This window comes from Crinia signifera, chromosome 4 (assembly GCF_055691185.1).
Source record: "Crinia signifera chromosome 4, ASM5569118v1, whole genome shotgun sequence".
Lineage (NCBI taxonomy): Eukaryota > Metazoa > Chordata > Amphibia > Anura > Myobatrachidae > Crinia > Crinia signifera.
In genome coordinates, this window is record NC_139220.1 from 140,975,571 (window position 1) to 140,998,165 (window position 22,595).

The following is a 22,595-nucleotide window of genomic DNA, read 5'->3' on the forward strand; positions in this document are numbered from 1 at the left end:
AAAAATGCAGTTCTGGCTCAAAATTTTTCATTTTCAGAAGGTATGAAGGAGAAAAAGCACCCCAAAATCTGTGCCCCAATTTCTCCCGAGTACGGCAATGCCTCACATGTGACCAAAAAATACCAGTTGGGTGCATGGCAGGACTCAAAAGGGAAGGAGTGATTTTTGGATTTTGCAGCTCAGATTCTGGTGGAATTTTGGTGGGTGCTATGTCGCATTAGCAAGACCCCCCAAGCACCAATACAGTGGAACCCCCCCACAAGTGACCCCATTTTGCAAACTACACCCCTCAGGGAATTCATCTAGGGGTATAGTGTACATTTAAAACCCCCAGGGGTTTCACCAATTTTGATACAAGTGGGCAGTGAAAATGAAAAATTACATTTTTTACACAAAAATGCAGTTCTGGCTCAAAATTTTTCATTTTCAGAAGGTATGAAGGAGAAAAAGCACCCCAAAATCTGTGCCCCAATTTCTCCCGAGTACGGCAATGCCTCACATGTGACCAAAAAATACCAGTTGGGTGCATGGCAGGACTCAGAAGGGAAGGAGTGATTTTTGGATTTTGCAGCACAGATTCTGGTGGAATGAATGGTGGGTGCTATGTTGCACCAATACAGTGGAACCCCCCCACAAGTCACCCCATTTTGCAAACTACACCCCTCAGGGAATTCATCTAGGGGTATAGTGTACATTTCAAACCCCCAGGGGTTTCACCAATTTTGATACAAGTGGGCAGTGAAAATGAAAAATTACATTTTTTTACACAAAAATGCAGTTCTGGCTCAAAATTTTTCATTTTCAGAAGGAATGAAGGAGACAAAGCACCCCAAAATCTGTGCCCCAATTTCTCCCGAGTACGGCAATGCCTCATGTGTGACCAAAAAGTGGCAGGACTCAGAAGGGAAGGAGTGATATTTGGATTTTGCAGCACAAATTCTGGTGGAATGATGGTGGGTGCTATGTCGCATTAGCAAGACCCCCAAAGCACCAATACAGTGGAACCCCCCCACAAGTGACCCCATTTTGCAAACTACACCCCTCAGGGAATTCATCTAGGGGTATAGTGTACATTTCAAACCCCCAGGGGTTTCACCAATTTTGATACAAGTGGGCAGTGAAAATGAAAAATTACATTTTTTTACACAAAAATGCAGTTCTGGCTCAAAATTTTTCATTTTCACAAGGTATGAAGGAGACAAAGCACCCCAAAATCTGTGCCCCAATTTCTCCCGAGTACGGCAATGCCTCACATGTGACCAAAAAATACCAGTTGGGTGCATGGCAGGACTCAGAAGGGAAGGAGTGATTTTTGGATTTTGCGGCTCAGATTCTGGTGGAATGAATGGTGGGTGCTATGTGGCATTAGCAAGACCCCCGAAGCACGGTGAAATTATGAACCTAATATTCCATAGATGTGTGGTATATTTTAAAACACTCCTTTATACATAGGCCGGGTTTGTCGGGGCAAGTGTCACACTGGAAAATAGTTTGCTTTCTTATTCCCTTTTTATAGCAAACTTTGCACCTTTTTTGTGTCCTGCCCTTTTTTCCAGTGGAGGGGATTTCATCAGGAAAATGCTGCCCTGGTACAATACGGGGGCCAGTACTAGAAGTACTGGGGCCCTCTGCCTGCTGGTTCCCAAATATTAGGCCCTTTATGACTTCCTCTTGAAAGTGCATAAATGTCCCCCTCTGGCCGGTAGAACGGAATAGCACGTAAGCGTTATACAGTGCCATCTGGATGATATACACGGCCACCTTCTTGTACCAGATTTTTGTTTTCCGCAGGGCACTGTACGGCTTCAGTACCTGATCTGAAAGATCCACTCCGCCCATGTACCTATTGTAATCCAGGATACAATTAGGTTTTGAGGTGTGGGTACTGGTACCTCGTACAGGGACGGAGGTGGTACTGTCTCCGTGAATTGTTGTCAGTATAAGGACATCCCTCTTGTCCTTATATTTGACCAACAACATATTTTCGGTGCATATTCCCCTGCTTTCACCCCTTCTCATTACTTGGGCAATGTGCGTTTTTGGGAGGCCTCTTTGGTTCTTGCGCACAGTACCGCAAGCTGCTGTACCTCTTGAACCAAGGGCCTTAAACAGGGGGATGCTAGTGTAAAAGTTATCCACATAGAGGTGATAACCTTTATCCAGGAAGGGGTGCACTAAATCCCAGACAATTTTCCCACTAACACCTACGAGGGAGGGGGGGCATTCTGGCGGTTGAATTCTTGAATCCTTCCCTTCATAAACCCTAAACCTGTGGGTGTACCCTGAGGTGCTTTCACACAGTTTATACATTTTTATGCCATACCTTGCCCTCTTACTGGGAAGGTACTGGCGGAATTTAACCCTTCCTTTAAAATGTATAAGGGACTCGTCGATACAAATAAATTTTTCAGGGATGTACACCTCTTCAAATTTGGCACTGAAATGATCAATGACCGGCCTGACTTTGAATAGCCGGTCAAAGGTGGGATCATCTCTGGGTGGGCACTGTGCATTATCGGTGTAATGTATAAATTTAAGAATTGTCTCAAATCGAGTCCGGGGCATGGCCATACGGTAAAATGGAGTACTGTACAGAACATCTGTACTCCAATATTGCCTAATTTCTGGCTTTTTTACTATGCCCATATGAAACACCAGACCCCAAAACGTCATCATCTCTACTGCATCTACAGGGGTCCACCTAGCAAATGATGACGTGGGGTTTTGAGCAATAAACTGCTGGGCATATAAATTAGTTTGGTCCACCATTAAATTTATAAAATCATCAGAGAAAAATAATTTGAAAAAGTCAATTTCTCTGAGACCTGTGGAATCAAATTGGATTCCTGGCATGGCCAAAAACTCAGGAACCTGGGGCTCAAAATTGTCTGGTGGTGGGGTCCATACTAGATCAATTATTGGGGGGGGAATCTCAGCTGATCTACGGGGGCGTCTTTGAGGGGGTCCCTCATCACCAGAGGAGGAAGAGGAGCTTAAGACGAATCCTTCAAATTCCCCGCTTGCATCACTGCCTGTGTCAGAGTCAGAGGCAAGCATGGCATATGCCTCCTCCACTGAATACATTCTCCTGGATGACTGGGAGGACATTTGGGAGGACATTTGGGAGGACATTTGGGATGCCATTTTTATTTTTGTGTTACTGGTAGTGAAATGTTTCAACACGTGTATAGTGTAGGGGGGGGTACAAACTTTATTTCAACCCGGGGGGTATGTAGTGTGTAGTGTGTATGTAGTGCAGAAAAAAAAAATACTTTATACCAATAAAAAAAAAAAAAAATGAAGGGGTTAAAAATAAAAAATTGAAGGGGTTAAAAAAAAAAAAAAAAAGGTCCTGCGCCAAAAATTGAGCACAGATGTTGGTCAGTAACGTCTGTCACTGAACAGCGCTCAAAGGCAACAGGAATCTGATAAAAAAAAAAAAAAAATAGATCAACCCTGTGCCGAAAAAGCTGATCAGTGATGTACGTCACTGATCGGCGCACAGTGGCCACAGGACACCCACAAAATCAGTGTGTGGAAAAAAAAAATTAAAAAAAGACCCCACAGCACTCACAAAAAAAAAAAAAGGTGATCAGTGATGCGACACTGATTACCAGTGAGGGACAGCAGGTGCACAACCTTTGGTGCAACTGACAGTGCAACTGGCAGCAACTGACAGGTATATATATAAAAAAAAAACCTCTGCGCCCCCAAAAAGTTGCTGATCAGCACAGATATACTGATCAGCACAAAAGGGGGGGTAGCAGACACAAAATATACACTCTCTATCACTCTCTGTCACTATCTCTCTCTATCTCTCTATCTCTCACTATCTCTCACTATCTATCACTCTAGGACACTGCAGCAGCAGCACTGACAGTTATATGTATAAAAAAAAACTGCACCCCCAAAAAGGGGGGGTAGCAGACACAAAATATACACTCTCTATCACTCTCTGTCACTATCTCTCTATCTCACTATCTATCACTATCTATCACTCTATGACACTGCAGCAGCAGCACTGACAGTTATATATATAAAATAAAACCCCTGCACCCCCAAAAAGGGGGGGTAGCAGACACAAATCTCTCTATCTCTCTACCTCTCACTATCTATCACTATCTATCACTATCTATCACTGTATGACACTGCAGCAGCAGCACTGACAGTTATTTATATATAGAAAACCCCTGCACCCCCAAAAAGGGGGGGTAGCAGACACAAAATATAGCTCTCTCTGTCACTATCTCTCTATCTCTCTCTATCTCTCTCTCTATCTCTCTATCTCTCTATCACACTGCAGCAGCAGCAGGAAGTCTCAGGAAGTCAGATCCAGGAAGCGTCCAGCACGCTACAAGCAGTGATAAGGTGATCAGGTAAGGTATTTGCAAGGATCAGGTAAGTATTAGCAAGGATCAGGTCGGTATTCACGGCAGGCAGGCACGGTGACCGTTCTGCACGCTATTCCAGACCGGAATGGCGTCTGCAGCGCAGTCACCGTCAGTTTAAATGTCGCGCCTTGGCTGTGATTGGTCCCACGGACCAATCACAGCCTTGGGGGCAGGTGGGGTGAGGGTGGGGTGAGGTGTCATCGTCACCGATGACCCCCTCATGCCCCCTGACGCCCGGCGGTGATTGACACCTGTGTTACCGAGCGTCCGATTCGCTGGTAACACAGGAAAACGCTGTGAATGGCTGTTCACACTGAACAGCCAATCACAGCGATCGCCGACGGGGGGGCGGCATCGCAGCCCCCCCTGGGCATGCAGGGACATGTCTGCTGTCAGGGACAGCAGACATCGTCCCTCTGTCACTGCGTCTCGAGACGCAGTGACAGTTTAAACTCATGACGTACATTTATGCCATGTGTCGGGAAGTACCTCCCGGCCATGACGTAAATGTACGTCAAATGTCGGGAAGGGGTTAATGATACGTGGTATCTTGGAATGCCATGGGTGTTTATGTAAGTCACTTTTATTACTATTTATTGTAGTAGGGGGGTTGGGGATTGGTTGGGTAGAGTCTAATGCATTTTATCTTTGAAGTGCATCATTCTTAAAGTGCAGCATAATTTAGACATAACTACAGCATTATACCTTAGTGAAATTGGATATTCAGCCATAATATCACCATTTTGACATCTGTCAAAAACTTTGACTATCACCGTTAATGCTTGTATTTGCATTGTCAGTTTTGAAAATGCCCATCTGTACCCTTAATGACTCCACCTCTCCCACTGACAGTAGATGACTCTCAAGGATCTGTTCTTGGTCCTCTTCTTCTCTATCTCTACAGGTCATCTCAGGGTGAGCTCATTCGCTCACTCAACTTCCTATATCACTTCTATATTGAGGATACTGAAATCTACCTCTACTTTCCTGATCTCTCTCCCTCTATCCTCGCTCATATTTTCAACTGCTATCTATTCTTGGATGACCAGGGCATTTTTAGACTTAAAATATTAAAGACTCAGTTGATTATCTTCCCACCCTCCAACATAAAACCCAACCATCTCTCAACCTAACCTTCTGTTTATGCTCACTGCTACCCCTTCGGTGTCACCCCTGTCTGTCTAACCCTCTCCTTTAGAATGTAAGCTCTCACGAGCAGGGCCCTCCTCGTGTGCTTTTCATAATTAATTTATTCTTTATTTTTATAAAAGCACTATGGCAACATCTGTAACTATGGAGGACATGATATACTGCTGTCAATAAATACTTGAAAGAAAATAATTGCTCAGTATTCAAATTCAGTACCTGAGATAGTATACAAACTTTGTCGGTACTCGTTTCCTAGCACAGATTTGATTGTAGTGCATCTTATACAATCGCAATGCATGCAATATAGCGGCATGCGATGCGATTTTTAATTGTACAAGCACCCTGATGGGTGCTTACAATGTTAAATGCACCCCCATTGTCAATGCCACCCCCACTATCAACATCAACCCGAAGCGTGGCGAGCGGCGGCAGTACGCGCCCTCCGACCTTTTCATACCCCCACTATCCACGTCAGAGTGGAGTCGATTTTAGATAGTGTGGCGAGCGCAGCGAGCCACCGCATCTAAAATCAACTCCACGCCGACGTGGATAGTGGGGGTATGAAAAGGTCGGAGGACACGTACCACCGCCGCTCGCCAAGCTTCGGGTTGGCATTGATATCGGGGGTGCATTTAACAATGTAAGCACCCATCAGGGTGCTTGTACAATTCAAAAAAAAAAAAAAAACGCATAGAATGCCATTTGCTGCCATGCAATGCTATGCGATATTTCAGTGTACAAGCACTCCTGTTAATTTAACGCAAATATCACATCGCACACCACTAACTACTGTATGCGATTGGGGCCGTGCTAGGAAACAAGTACGACTTTGTTTTATGTTTTGAAACCTTGTTTCATGGACAAATAATGTATTTGTCTGTATTTCATGTGTGTGATGTGTTATGCCAGGGGTTCCCAATCTTTTTCGAATCACGGCACCCCTAGGCGCCAAAAAATATATATAAAATTAAGTAGATTGTGTTTATATGTGCTTCTTAGGTTCAGTTATGGTTTAAAGGGCAGGATTTGCTTCTGATTGTACATATATTTTATGATTGGCAGCCACCAGCACTGGTTTTGTCCATAAATAATTGATCATAAATAATTTGAATTGGTCCTGGACCACCAACCCGCAGCAACACTGAAAGTGTCCCGAGGCACCCCAGGGAGCCACGGCACACAGTTTGGGAACCACTGTGTTATGCAACAAATGCAAGATACCTCATTGAAATATAAAAATATTCCCAAATATGGAATCAGTCATCCAAAATACTTCTGGCCCCCAGCATTTTGGATAAAGGGAAAACTTGAAAGACGAGAAAAGGAGCTTTACACGAGAGGGCCCCAATTTCAGAGACAGGCCTAGCAGAGGCTAGGGTCAAAAGAATGACTGTCTTCCATGTTAGGAATTTCAATTCCGCCGACTCCAGAGGCTCAAATGTCTCAGACTGGAGAAAACGTAGTACAAGGTTCAAGTCCCACGGAGGAGTAGGAGGTATAAAGGGAGGCTGCACCCTGGCCACCGCTTGAAAAAATGTCTGAATCTCAGGCAGAAGGGTTCATTTTCTTTGAAAAATAACGGATAGGGCCGAAACCTGGACCCTTAGTGAACTCAAAACGAAGACCTCCGTCTAAGCCCGACTGTAAAAACCTGAGCAGGCGAGGCAAACGAAATGACCTGAAGGGATAACCTCTACCTGAACACCAGCGGCAGTATGACCGCCAAATGCGGTGATAGTGGGCGGCCGAAACCGGCTTGCGAGCCTTGAGCATGGTCGGAATTACTGAGGAAGGGATCCCCTTCTTCCTCAGGATATCGGTCTCAATAGCCACGCCGTCAAACGAAGGGGCCGGAGAGCGGGGTGTAAGGAGGGACCCTGCTGCAATAGATCCGGCCTGTCCGGAAGAGTCCAGGGATCGTCCTCCAGAAGGCTCTGGATGTCTGAGAACCACGTCCGTCTGGGCCAAAATGGGGCTATCAATATTGCCTGAGTCTATTCTCGACTTAATTTATTGAGAACCCTTCCGAGAAGTGGAATTGGAGGGAACAGGTAAACCAAACGGAATGTCCAAGGGATTTCCAACGCGTCTACCGCCCAAGCCCCTGCGTCTCTTGTCCGAGAGACGTAGAGTGGGAGCTGATGGTTGTGGCGAGAAGCCATGAGGTCTACCTGGGGAAGGCCCCACCGCCTGACAATCTGTTGGAAGACCTCGGGATGAAGCGACCGGGATGCAACTCCGTTCTGCTGAGAAAGTCGGCTTCCCAATTGTCGACTCCTGGCAGGTAGACGGCTGTTAGAATCACGCTCTGTCTTTCTGCCCAACGAAGAATCCTGGAAACCTCCTTCATGGCATTTCGGCTCTTTGTTCCCCGCCGTCGCGTTGTCCGACTGTACCTTCACTGGGTGACCTACCTCTCAGTGTCCTGAACAGCCAGAAGGGCATTGAAAATTGCCCTTAGCTCCAAAACGTTGATTGACAGGCGATACTCCGCCTGAGTCCACAGCCCTTGCAGCCGATGCGATAAGACGACCGCCCCCCAACCTGTGAGACTGGCGTCGGTGGTGCGGACGATCCAATCCCAGACCGCGAAGCGACGTCCCCGAGTCAAAGTCGGTTTGCGTAGCCACTACATGAGTGACAACCTTGTGAGTCTGGACAGCTGTACCCTTCGGTGAATGTAGAGGTGCGAGCCCGACCACTGACTTAACAGATCCAGCTGCAGAGTCCGCGAATGGAACCCGCCGAACTGGAGGGCTGAAAAGTCCGCAACCATCTTGCCTAAGAGACAAATACAAAGAAGGATCTGAACACGTCTGTGTTGAAGCACCTGACGCACCAGTTGCTGGATAGCTTCCACCTTGTCCTCTGGAAGGATCACTCTCCGATTCTTTGTGTCTAGAATCAGACCCAAGAACTGAAGGTACTGAGTTGGCGAGAGTGCGGACTTCTGATAATTGATTATCTAGCCATGCTGGATCAAGCACTGAATCGTCAAGCGCAAATGTTCCTGCAGGATTGCAGGTGATGGGGCTTTTATCAGCAGGTCGTCTAAGTAAGGTACTATATTGAGACCCTGGAGCCTCAAGTGAACTATGAGTACCGACAACAGTTTTGTGAACACTTGAGGGGCTGATGATAAGCCAAACGGGGGGGCCCGCAACTGGAAGTGTTCGTGACCCACTGCAAATCTGAGAAAAGACTGATGAGGAATCCAAATGGGAACATGAAGGTAAGCATCCTTTATGTCGAGGGATACTAAAAACTCTTGCGGCTCCAGGGAGGCTATCACAGAGTGAATGGACTCCATCTTGAACCGCTGATACTGTACGAACAAGTTGAGGGACTTAAGATTGAGGATAGGCCTGACCGATCCGTCTGGCTTGGGCACTACAAAAAGATTGGAATAGAACCCTCGTCCCCTTTCCTCGTACGGTACTGGAGTGATCACCTGAGACCGCAAGAGCTTCTGGATCGCCTGCTGAAGATGCATCCTCTTTTCTGGAGCTTGGGGAAGCCCGGGCCTGAAGAACCTTGAAGGAGGTCAGCCCGAAAACTGGATCTTGTAACCGTCCGAAATGAGAAGTCGCGCCCAGGGATCCGAAGTCGTGGACAGCCACTGCTCTCGGAAATCCAGTAAACGTGCCCCGACCTGAGAACTTCCCAGCATCGCTGGTGGATAGTCATGCTGCTGGTTTATCCTGAGGCTTAGGCTGCTGGGGTCTTGCGGCAGCCTGACCTCTTGCTCTGCCTCTGCCCCCTCGAAAGGAGAAGGCCGAGCCTCTACCACGGCCACGAAAGGACTGGAATGAAGGACCCGTGTATTGACGTCTGGCTGGAGGGGGCACTGACGGCAAGAAAGCCGACTTACCACCAGTGGCCTGGGCAATCCATTTGTCCAGCTCTGGACCAAATAACATGTCCCCGGTAAATGGAAGGGCCTCCACAGCCTTTTTGGATTCCACATCTGCTTGCCAGGAGCGTAGCCACAGCGACCGACGTGCAGCAATGGAGTTGGCCGAAATGCGTGTAGCAATCATAGTGATATCCTTAGAGGTATCAGCTAAAAATTCAGCCGATTCATGAATGTGCTCCGCTAATAAGCGAAGATCCTGACTAGGAGTACCGCCATCCAAACCCTGAATAAGCTGAGCAGACCATTTGGAGATGGCCTTGTTCACCAAGCTGAAACCACTGCCGGACGCAATTGGGTCCCCGCAGCCACATAAACAGCCTTGAGGGTGTTCTCAAGCTTCCTGTCGGAAGGATCCTTTAACGTGGAAGCCCCCGGACCTGGAAGCGTACTCTTCTTTGACAGTCTTGAAACCGAAGCATCCACCGGAGGCGGAGTTACCCATTTTGTTAATGCAGATGGTTGAAACGGGTAGACCGAAAGGAACCGTTTAGGGACCTGAAATCTCTTATCAGGACTCTGCCAAGCCGCCGTCAATTGTTCCTGCTTAGGAAATGGGAACACCACGGGCGGCTTAGTCGGTACGGCAAACAGGTCAAGATCCTGAGAAACCGTCTCCGGTTCATCTGGAAAATTAAGACCTGTTTAACAGCTACAATGAGGGCTTCCACCACTACCGGGGATGCCTGATGCTCCGCCTCCAATGGGGGAACATCATCATCCAAGTCCATACCCTGATCCAGATCCTCATCCGGATCTGCAGGGTCATCATCATCTGAATCATGCAACTGGGCCAAGGTGCGCTTATGACGCACTGACTGGGCCACTGGGGCCGCCATGGTATTGACCAAGGTGTCCATGGACCTAGATAGGGTAGAGACCCATGCTGGCTGAGCGGGTTTCAGCCAGTTCAGAGGACAGCTTAGACATGGCTCCTACCAATAAATCTGCCCACGGCGGGGTAACCGCCAAAGGGTTGGACGGCACCTGGGACGCCGCGAGGCAGGCATCACAAGAAGTGGCCTTACCCTCAGGCGACGTCTGTGAAAATTTAGCACCACACGACGTACAAACAAAAGCCTTTTGAGAGGCTTTGGTGGAAGTTGCCTTGCCAGTCATTGCAAGGCACACCGTATAATAAAAGTACAACAAACAGCCAGGGGTAGCCACCCAAACCCACTCACACACTGGAGACTGCAGGGCACCAGAGGGAAGACTAAGCCTAAACCCCTCAAATAAATCCCCCTTCCCCTTAAAAACTGTATATAAGTGAAACAAAGTCCCCTGCTACTTGCTGGAAGACTTGAAGGGGTTAACAATGCAGTCTCCACATATACTGCTGTCCACTCCTAAAAGGAAGGCAGTGACAGCATAACTCTCATATCCATACGATATGCGTATATTACAAGTATATACATTTACAAACAACTTGCCAACCTCTCCACCCCAGTGGCATTTAACTTTACAGTGGCGCCAGCCACGTGAGTGCTACCGCGCCTGAGCTGCCGCTGGCGCGCACACACACAGAGCCCTGAACACTAGCTGCCCGCTGCTGACCAGCGCCAGGTGTCTAAACAGCTGAGCACCCGGCGGGAGGTGGGGGCTGTGCCGCGCAAGTGTACAGGAGCGCGCTCGCAACACCCGCTCAGAACGCCGTGCTTGGAGGGATAAAGTACTAACCGGATCACAGGTGACACAGGCAGGCTGGGGTGTATGACGGTCCCTTTGGCGGGGGACCGCAGGCACACCGTAGGTCTGGGCAGGTGCCTTTGAAGGAGGCCCTGACAGACAGGCCGATAAGAACCAGCGACGCCCAGCTCCAAGTTTCTTTAAACAAAGATTAGCAGAAATAAGCAGTTAGAAAGCCTAAGGAAAAATAGAGCAGGAGCAAGGCCCCTGCGTGTCCAGTTCCCTCGGCACAATTTTTCTAACTGGGGATTGTGGGGTATTAGAGGGGAGGAGCCAGCTTCTTAAAGTTATAGTGTGCCAGCTCCCAGCAAGCCAGCTCTAATTACCCCACTGTTGATCGCCAGTGCCCCTGCCGGATGAATGAGAAAGTCAGAGATTTTAAATAGCACCAATAGGCCCCATGGAAGGCAAGTCCTTAAAGGCATGATGCTCTGTGGGTTTTCTACAGAGAAACCTTGGGTCCTGGCATTCATTTGAAAGTTTTTACACTTAGCACCTACCTAAACATTGTTACAGAACAAGTAAACTCCTTCAGCAATAAGGGGAGACTCGCGCTATTTAATTTACTGGAGTTCTCCAGAAACACATCACTCCACTATACTTCCCAGACAACACTGGTTGAATAACAGATTTGCTGCCAGATTCGGATTTGTAAGGTATTACACGTCCAAAGGGAAGCAGCTGTGCATTAACATTCAAATGGAATTAAAATGCAGCAGGAGGCATCTTTGAGAGACTGCTCCTGCATGCATCTCCTTAACCCAGGATGCAGTCACCTTTACAACCATCGGTCACAACACTAGCAGCCCTTGCGCGGTCCACGTAAGACTAAGCCAACACGTTCATGCAAACCCTGGGCCTGACAAGCCCAGAAAAAACGGGGAAAAACATATTTGTACATAAACCATCATGTTTTAATACAAAACATGTTTGAATTTTGAGGTGTGTCGTGTAATCAGATTTCTGCATCTATTTTTCACAATAACTCAAATGCATCTGTCCTCCTGAATCAGTCATTCATTGTAACAATTGCCATCTGTGGTGGACATGCTTAGTCAGCAGGATCTCAGGTCACCTTGAAGGGCTGTCCTACCATTCGCTAAGGTACAAAATGCAAACATGTTTCTGTAACATGACATAACCGCACACCTTGACAAGTTGGTGATGGATATCAGCTGCTGATGTGCATTTTAGAAGCACCTTAATGTTTGACTATGTTCCCGCTAGCAACACCATCTTAGTGATGTTGTGCCAGTATGACCCATATACAGTGTAGTCTAATAGTCATGAGAAAAGAAGGGACTCAAAAAATAAAATACTCTTTAACTCTGTGGAATATGTAGGCGCTACATTAAAAAAAACAGGTAAAAAACACACACACATACATACACACACACACACACACACACACACACATATACATATATACACACACACACACACACACACACACACACTTTCCCAAGTCAAAAGGGTAGGAAATAAAGATATAGGGCCAGATTCTCTAAGCTTCAAAAAGTGATAAAATAGGGAGTGATAAACACGCAGCCAATCAGCTCCTGCCTGACATTTTTCAAACACAATCTGTGACATGGTAGGTAGGAGCTGATTGGTTGTTTATCAATGCCCATTTTATCAATTTTGAAGCTTAGAGAATCTGGCCCATAGTGGTAAATCAGTTCAAAATGTAGTATTCTATTACAAACACTTTTGGGTGTTTGAACTTAACCTTGGTTGGTTTTTCGATCAGAGGAAAAAAAAAAGGACTATGGCTTAAGAACCTGCCGCTGTGAACAAGTAAAACATGGTGGGATGGAAAAGGACAGATAGGGCAAGGCAAAGAAAAGAAAAAGTGGTGGAGTAGTTTGCAGAGAGGTGCTAAGCAAGGTGACCCAGCTTACAAAGAAATCCAGTTCTGGGCAATCATTAATTTTGTGCTTGTGGTGCCCAAAACTAAATTACTGGCCATAACGCAAAAAAGTATGGACATCCAAACAGGATACACCATGTGTTTCTGCTTGCCAACTCAGGAGGCTGCTAAAAGAAATTTGTCAGCAGCAGTGACGTACGATTGAAATAATTGAATTGCTGTCTTGCACCTATTACACAGGACCACCAGCAAAACAACCGAAAGCCTTCACTGTACCAGAGATGGCAGGAAGGGACTTCAGTGGCAAAGAAAATGGTTTTCCATACCTCTCAAGAGGCACAACGAGACTTGGCATTTGGAAAAGCCAAAGGCGCTCACAGCCACCACACACAAATCGAGTAGGTCACATACAGATGTACTAATGTTGTATATCAAATTGAACAGCATAAGCTAGCAATGTCATTTTGTCTTCCAGTTATTTTATTATGTGAACAAGATGCACATTTTGAGTGAGAAAGAAGCTTAGCACCTGGCACAATCAACAATAACATGGTCCTCAACACATCCATGAGCATTTTATGGCCTTGTGGCAGGGTGCATTACTCTGCGGAACAACACCATTGTCATCAGGGAAGCAGCAATGTTGGATGGTAACACGGTAGGCAATGTGAATGCATCACACTGCCTCCACTAGGCCACCTTCTTTCATTGCTCCATGGTCCGGTTCTGAAGCTCATGTGCTTTTCTATATGCATTTTCAGCAGACAGGGGTAAGCATGAGTGAGCAGTCCAGCAGTGAGTGAAAGTCAATATGTTTCATACCATAGTGGTTAACCAGCAATCCATCAAACGATAGTGAGCAATTGACCGTTAACTCAAGTGGCCACAGTCCAAGCCGAACGTCGACAACCTGAAAAGTCGACCTAATGACTCCATGCTGTTCTAAGCAACAAGCACCAAATACCTTCAATTTATTCTTCATCCGAAATCGGGTGTCAAGCAACGCAACAACGAAAAGCCAGAACTATTCACAATCCAAGATATCATCCCACTCAATGCACTATTATACATTAATATATAAATATATTAAGTTGCTTCAAATTGCAACTTAGATCCAAGAGGAAAAATATATATTATATAGAAATGTACCACACAATGAAAGCTAGTGAAATTAGAAAATTCAGTTCAAAACAAAAACCAATATACAGTAATCCATGCAAACATAACCGGTTTCCCAGTTTATATATAATTTTAACATTCAAATAGAATTTTCAAACTGACAGATTTTTTGATTTTCTAAATGGTAGAACAATGATGAATGTAAAACTACAATTAGGAGTCTGTATTTAGTGTCGAAATCAAAGCAAATTACAGAGTACAGAAGCTAGTAATTTGCCGTCTATGCCACTAACCTGTAGATTTAGACATGTAAGAGGCACAGAATTTAAATGAACAAGAAAAACCACCAAAACAAAAAAAAGGTGGAGTGTATAGGATTCTTTATTGACCACACGTCGTACACCATTAGATATCAGCTAAATAATTGTACGTAAAGCTCAGTACTGCAGCACAAGTCCAGCTCATGCTTGTGCTGGCCACCTCATGCATTATCTCACATTGCTAACCTGCCCTTATTTGGCCAACACAGAGATTCCAATCAACTGCTTACTAACATACAGTACTCAAGGCATTCTATGCAGGCAACCTGACTGCCTTCATTTCTCCTCTTCTTTTCACTATGCAAGGGTGACTACAAGCTCCACTGCCCATACTCATGTTTTAAAGAAAAGCCTGCTGAAAATTATTAAGGGCTGAAAATTGTAAATATGAATTTATTTATTATAAATTCTTTTACAATAACTGATCTTCATCTTAATGAATAGTATGTGGATAACACTTCCCTTCCTTGGCACGTATGCAAACTGACCTCTATATGCACAAATATGTACTGATAAGACACCAAATAGGGGTTTTATAAACATGTTTAGGCAACATAATAAATTTGGCAGCATACACTTAAAGATTTTTTTCTATTTCAATTACAATACATATGGCAATAAATGAATTGTATCTGAACTGAATTCACAAAGCAAAAACAATACATTGAGACACCTTATCATAATGGAGAAAATAAAATGACATGAGAAAGTTCAAGCAGATGATCGTACTGAAAACCTACAGCATTCCCTTGTCAGTTGTCAAAGCAAAGTACGAGAATCGGAGCAACTGACACAAAATTCAATCGCAGATACTTCAGTGTTTCCTAAACTTTTTGCACAACACTATGGGCCATAATCAATGCAACCGGCGAGGGTGTTAAACGGCGAGGATCGCAGAAAACAAGTGACCCTCGCGCCGGCCACTCACCGTATTCAACGTTCTGGGGGAATCCTCGCTGATTCCCCCAAACAGCAATGTTTGCAGCTAATGCAAGGAGCCCACTGCATTTAGCCGCAAACCTTGCTGTTTTGGCAGCAACACACGTCGTTTCCACATCGATGTAAAAAGCCAGCAAGCTGGAAATGGCGTGTGCAGGGGGGGGGGGGGGGGGGGGGGGTGTCAGTTGAATACTGACTGTGTGAGCTGTGACAGCGGGCAGTTAGCACTGCTCGCTGTCACAGCTGTCAAAAAGCATTGAATACTGCCCAAAGTTGCAAGATACCACATAATAGTCTCCAATTGCCTAGATCTGATATGTTTACATTTAGAAAGACAAACTATACCATAAAACCAAACTAAGCTAGCCAAAGATTATAATTCCAATCAGAAGAGTAGTTGGCTAGTTATAACAAAATTATGGTAACGGAATGACAGTTTACCATTTGCTCTCAAATGCCAGAAAATAGATGAACATAGACCTGTTGACTAAATCAAATGGCTTTAACTTAAGCGTGTACATATTAGGGTGTAGCAATGCCCACACAACGTCTTTTTCAGCCAAATCAGAATGACATATCAGGCAAATCACCAAATGTGTACGCCTTTTCTGCGTGTGCCCACGTACACAAGCGACAGCATCATGATTAATGTGCTACACATCAAATCTGACAACGCAAGCGACTACAGCATGTGTAATGAAGAAAGGACCAATAAGTTGTTCCAACCTTCATTACATCTCTCAATGTGTACCCTGGCTCCCACATATCATCATGGTACCTGTTGAGTAAGCAGTACAGCAGCTGACCCTAAACAGCAAATTAACTAGAAGAGATTATTTCAGGAGTAACCAGCTACAGGCAATGTGCTGCTATGGTGGTGTGAACCATTTGCAATGGCTCTGTACATTGAGCAACTTACCTCACACAATGTTAAATGATAGCGAGCATCCATACCAGTACCATCACTGTACGTCATGCAAGAAAGTGAACGCATGTATCTGAACCCTGGCACAGGCGTGATGCCCGGTTGCAGATACATCAGTCATACACAGTAGAACCAACATTGCACATTTTCACATTGAATTCCTACAGGGTGCAAGGGAAAACTTGTGATGTTGGTGGAGGCAATGTATTTGTTCCAGAATGAGACACCCTATGGAGACTATTCAATTATTTTATCCATTGTTGTAATAGACAGCTGTCCATATCACTAACATGAGTGCACTATAGATCTATGTGCTGCACAACCCTACTGTTGTGCAAAGTAAAATACTCAGTTATGCTGCAATAATGTGTCAGTGCTCTGAGTGTTCCCAGTCAGCACATCGCCTAAAGCTGAATGAGCGTATCATGGGAAAGCAGCCTGCACAGCTATGGAGCATCTGAGTGTGATGCATTAACTCCAATCACCCTGACACAAGTCCTCTGCAGTGTCAGGGAGCACAGACCGGTCAACACACCACGGCAGGCCCAGCATAGGGCCTACCCACAGGCCAGGTGTCCGCTGCATCCCCAGCTGGTGCCAGATTACCCTTCCAGTGCAGAGTCAACGAAGCTATCACCGGTCAGGCCTGTCACTGGAGCGGCTGGATGACAGCACCGGGGCGGGGAACACAGAGGGCTGGGACGGTACCTGGTGCAGAGCAGTCAGCCCATCCACATTAGCGTAGTTGATGTCAGCCCCCCGGTCCAGCAGCTTGAGCACCTCCTCGCTGTCTCCGCTGGAGCAGGCGGCCAGGAAAACGGCCCCATCGTCGAACTTCACCTTGGTCTTCTTCCGCTTGATAATATGCGGCTCCAGGTCGGTCTCCGAGCCGATCCAGCGCTTCAGCTGCTCGTTCCGCTTCTGTTTGGCGTCCGCCATCTTCATTCCCTCCCCCCTCCCAGCCCCGGGTCCTTCCCTGCCCGCTGCTCTCCCTCCCTCTATGCGAACTCTTGCACAGGAGGACTCCGAGGCCGCTACCTGCCGCAGCCACTCCGCGCCGTCCGACTCGGGGCCCGGCACACCCAGCTCCCGTCTCACTGACACACAGTCGTCCGCAGGCCCCGACCGGCTGCGCACACTCAAAGCGCGCCCGCGACGCTCATCTGCATGTTCTCGCGAGACCAGGGGAGACGGCAGCGGGACATATACTGTAGGCTGCGGTGCTGTCTGTGGGAGCAGCTCACCGCCGCCGCCTATGGTTAGGGAGGAGCCGAGGCCGGACGGGAGGAAGGCTTCCATTGGCTGGCCGGAAGGACGGAAGGCTACTATTGGGTGGCCGGGCTGTGACGCAGCCTCTCGCCCTTGTTTGGAGGAGGATGAGTTGTTACTTGTAGTAAGAGGCTGAGCTGTGCCCCGGGCAGGCCGCCAGCTGATCCGGAGGCACGGGCAGCGCTGGGTGACGTCTCTCGGCACACACACTATAAATATAGATAGATATATAGACTCCTGCAGCAGCACTGTGGTGGCCTTCCTACTCAATGGTTCAATGAGAACGGATATCAGGGGTGAAATGTAATAGAATGAGAGATTCAGAAAGTGAGAGATTTGGTGAGAAATCTCCAGATTCTTTAAAGCAGCAATCATTTACACAGCAAAATCAAACTGGTTTTGTAGTGTAAATGATTGCCGCCTTAAAGAATCTGGAGATTTCTTACCAAATCTCTCACTTTCTGAATCTCTCATCCTATTACATTTCCCCCCAGGTGCTGTGTTGTAGCACCTTTCGCCCAAAATTTCCTCATGCGCTTGTTTCGGATTGCTGAGATTATTGGAATATTAGACAGGGAGTGACTTAATCCCAGAATATGGGACGCTGTCACTTTAAGAAGCGCAGGTCTGCCCTATTTTTCAATATTAATATACACAATGGTTATAATAATAAATTTGTATTTATTAAAAAATATACATGTTAATATGAAGTGCACTTCAACATATCAATCAATAATACATATAATCCACATACATGACAAACAACAAATAACATAAATGGCTGGCTGGGTGTTATGAGGCAATTTGGCTGGCTTTATGGCATGATAATAATTCTTTGTTTAAGATTTGTAATCCTTGGTATAGTTACCAGTCCTGGTCACAGTCAGTGTTCTCCAGCAATATGTTTGTGCATGGGGATGCCTCCTGAAGCAGGTGTAATTCAATAGGTGGCACGTCACTGATCCTCCTTTACCAGTAAGTAAACTGGATAGCAGCTGTCCACTGTGGATGTGACTCGGCTGGAAGGACTTAGGATGTATGATGCAGCAATGGAGCTCAAAAACGCGTTTCGGAAACTGAGGAAGCCGCCGACAGATACGCAAGGCGGAGAAACGCGTTTTTGAGCTCCATTGCTGCATCATACATCCTAAGTCCTTCCAGCCGAGTCACATCCACAGTGGACAGCTGCTATCCAGTTTACTTACTGGTAAAGGAGGATCAGTGACGTGCCACCTATTGAATTACACCTGCTTCAGGAGGCATCCCCATGCACAAACATATTGCTGGAGAACACTGACTGTGACCAGGACTGGTAACTATACCAAGGATTACAAATCTTAAACAAAGAATTATTATCATGCCATAAAGCCAGCCAAATTGCCTCATAACACCCAGCCAGCCATTTATGTTATTTGTTGTTTGTCATGTATGTGGATTATATGTATTATTGATTGATATGTTGAAGTGCACTTCATATTAACATGTATATTTTTTAATAAATACAAATTTATTATTATAACCATTGTGTATATTAATATTGAAAAATAGGGCAGACCTGCGCTTCTTAAAGTGACAGCGTCCCATATTCTGGGATTAAGTCACTCCCTGTCTGTTTTTTCCACTTCTAAGAGGCTACACATCCTCTTTAATAAAGAAGCAGCAGCCTTGCCTTATCTTTAAATTTGTGTTACACATCACCTGACACAGTACCCCCCGCGCTCCTAGGTGCCCCTAGGGACACACTCTTTTTTCTTATTGGAATATTAAATGAGTATGTATACAGATAAAACATAATACATAGGGCGTAACCCCACCACCGGGGCTTCGCTGCGGGGGGTTACGCCAGTTCTAGATGGCATAACCCCATAGAAGCCTACGGGCTTCCCTTTGCGTCCCCCACCGCCCGCACGCCCACTGCTGATCCGCGCCGCCCTCCCTCACCTGTGTCCGGGCAGCGTCCTGCTGTGCTGCCCAAACCAGTGACCTCCTCCTCCCTGCACCTCTCCTGGGTGCAGGGAGGAGTAAGCTGAGCCAGGTAAGGGTCCAGGGAGGGAGGGGGAACCCACTGCACATAGCCGGCCACATTCACAAAGCAAAGGACAGCTCTTAACGCAAGAGCTGTCCTTTGCGTTAATAATCGCATATGTTAGTGCATATACGATTATTAACTATGGGAATGCCGGCAATGTGTGGCCGAGGTTATTAGAGAATCCCGCCCATAATGCGGCAGATGTATTAAGAGAAGAGATAAAGTAGGAGATAACGCACCAGCCAATCAGCTGTGTTTGAAATATGACAGTTGGGAGTTGATTGGCTGGTGCGTTATCGCCTTACAATTTATCTCCAGGTTATCTCTTCACCAGGCTTAATACATCTGCCCCAATGAGACATGCTATTTCCTATATACATTACCTGGGTGCCTTCCCAAGGCTGTAAAAGAGGGTGTGGTATATTTGCCCGACAGTCGGGATTCCGACAGTCATTAGTCAGACGTCGGAATCCCGACTGCACAGCGGGGGGAGCTCAGTGAAGCCCCTTGCGGGCTCGCTGCGCTCGTCACCTATTTTATTCTCCCTCCATGGGGGTCGTGGTCGTGGACCCCAGCGTTTCCATGAGAACGCTGGGCGTTCTCATGGTAATGAGGCAGTGACGCGGGTGTGTGGGCCGGGTAGCTGACATCACCGGATGTCAGCTGCCCGCCCATATCACGCCAGCGTGCACGCAAATGTAAGTAACTCAAAAGTCACTTATATAAGCATGCACGCTAAACATCATTCGATGGTCACGACCATCGAATGATGTGGGCAGACACCCCAGCAAAGCGAATGGATGTTTATGCAAAACATCCATTCGCTGCTGTGCGGGCGAAGCCGCACTTTGCTGGGGGGGCGTGCGTTCGCCGGGCGGAGTTTGGTGGACTCGCAAGGCTGCGAATTCACAGCCTTGCGAATCAACCTGAATAACCCCCCTAGTGTCAGACTGGGGCAAGACGGGCATACCAGGGGAAAGCAGTAGTATGGGCCCGAGCTTAAGGCATGTCATCTCATCAGCCACCACAATTATTATCAGCCAATTATTATATAGGGCATAGCCTGCAGACAACATGAATACTGCAATGCCTTATTCCTTAGATTTGATTGCCAGGATGGAGGATCTCAGTGTAGTTTCTATATAAACAAACCAAACACCCATGTTTATCCATCTTCGTGTGGTGTAATCGTTAGCATTACTGATGTCATGGGTTCAATTCCCACCATGGCCCTATCTGTGTGGAATTTGCATATTCTCTCTGTGGTTGCGTGGGTTTCCTCTGGGTGCTCCAGTTTCCCCCCACAATCCAAAATATACTGGTAGGTTAATTCTGTCCTAACATAAATTAACCCTAGAATGAATTTGTGTGTGTGTGTGTTTGTGTACCTGTGGTAGAGAATATAGATTGTAAATCCACTGGGACTTCCTATACCCACTCTCACTGTTCACTAAAACTGCTCCCTACACTCACCCTCCCATACTGCTCCCTACACCCTTCCTCACTGTTCTCTACACTTGCCCTCTGTTTTCTACATCCACTGTCATTGGTTCCTAAACTTACCCTCCCTTACTTCTCTTTACTTTGATCCTCACTATTCCCTACTCTCACCCTTATGCACTGCTCTCGGGATTGACCCTCACCCACTGCTTTCTACACCCATCTCATTTGCACTCCACCCACCCTCACTGTTCTCTACTCCCTTACTGTGCTCTATACCAGTGATTTTCAACCTTTTTACCTTGCGGCACACTAAATAAGACTTTAAAATTGGCAAGGCACATCCTAAGATCCCCACAGGTCAAAACACATTGGGCACCACAGGAGAAAAACAAAACAATTGACCCCCACATTAAAAACAATCACACTGGTCCCCACAGGTAACAAAAATAAAATACATTGGCCCTTTACATGAAAATAAGAGACCAGTAAATAACATTTCAACTGGTGGTGGCTGAAAATGGGTTTGGGCATCTCTAGATCTGGGGGCACACTTGAGAACAGCTCAAGGCACACTAGTGTGCCACGGAACACTGGTTGAAAAACACTGCTCTATACCAACTGTCACTTAATGCTCCCTAAACTCACTCTCACCGCTCCCTCAAAAATGACACACTACATATCGCTTGCTATCCTGCTGCCCAGGAAGGTCCCAGGTGGCTCAAGGGCAGAATGTGGGAGAAGGGAAGAAGTTGCCTAGGGTAAGCGCTGCGGAATATGTATACGCTATATAAGAAACTGTTAATAAATAAATATGCCCAGCTTAAGTCTGATCTAGCAGCAGGACTAGTGATTTGAATTGTCAGTAACATGACATGTGGCATACTGTAAGGTGTACTACTTTGGTGTACTGTGTATAAGAGGTATTACTGTGTGCATACAGTGTAGCAGGTGTGCTCCTGATTGGTGTACTGTGTATAAGGGTATTATTGTGGAATAATGTACTGTGTTCCATATATAAGGTGCACTAATACTGTATGTACAACACTGGAGGTCATTCTGATTGACTTGCAAAGTTGCAAAATTTGCAGCTTTGCGAGTTAACTAAATGCTGTTCGCACGAACGCCTGCCTGCAGCAGGCATGCTGATTTTACCCGCACGCATGCAAATGGATGTTTTGCATAAATGTCCATTCTCAGCTTGTGTGCGTGGATGAAATCATTCCATGGTCGCTCACCATCAAATATTTTCTAAGGCGTGCACAAATCTAAGTCACTCTCTGGTGACTTAGATATGCGGCACCTTGGTACTGGAAGAGAGCGGGCAGCTGACATTCGGTGATGTCAGCTGCCCACCCCCGGCACCTGCGTCATAGGGGACGCCCATGAAACGCTGGGCATTCCCATGGGCGCAACTGGAGTCTGCAGCCCCGAGCCCACCCGCACTGATCCGTGCAAACAGACTAGTGACCTTACAAGTTGCCGCGTTCACTCGCACAGATGACCTGCACATGCACATAAGTGAATATGCGCATGTGCAGT

The 22,595-nt window shown here is 46.4% G+C and overlaps 1 protein-coding gene across 1 annotated transcript in view; it reads right to left on the reverse strand.

Annotated features, from left to right (window-relative positions):
* The window catches only part of PPP1R12A (protein phosphatase 1 regulatory subunit 12A), a 121,554-nt gene extending 104,040 nt beyond the window's left edge, over positions 1-17,514 (reverse strand). The window contains exon 1 of the mRNA XM_083182622.1: positions 17,024-17,514. Within this exon, the coding sequence (XP_083038748.1) occupies positions 17,024-17,260 (237 nt within the window). The 5' untranslated portion in view covers positions 17,261-17,514. The remainder of the gene's footprint in view (positions 1-17,023) is intronic.
* Positions 17,515-22,595: the final 5,081 nt, after the last annotated feature.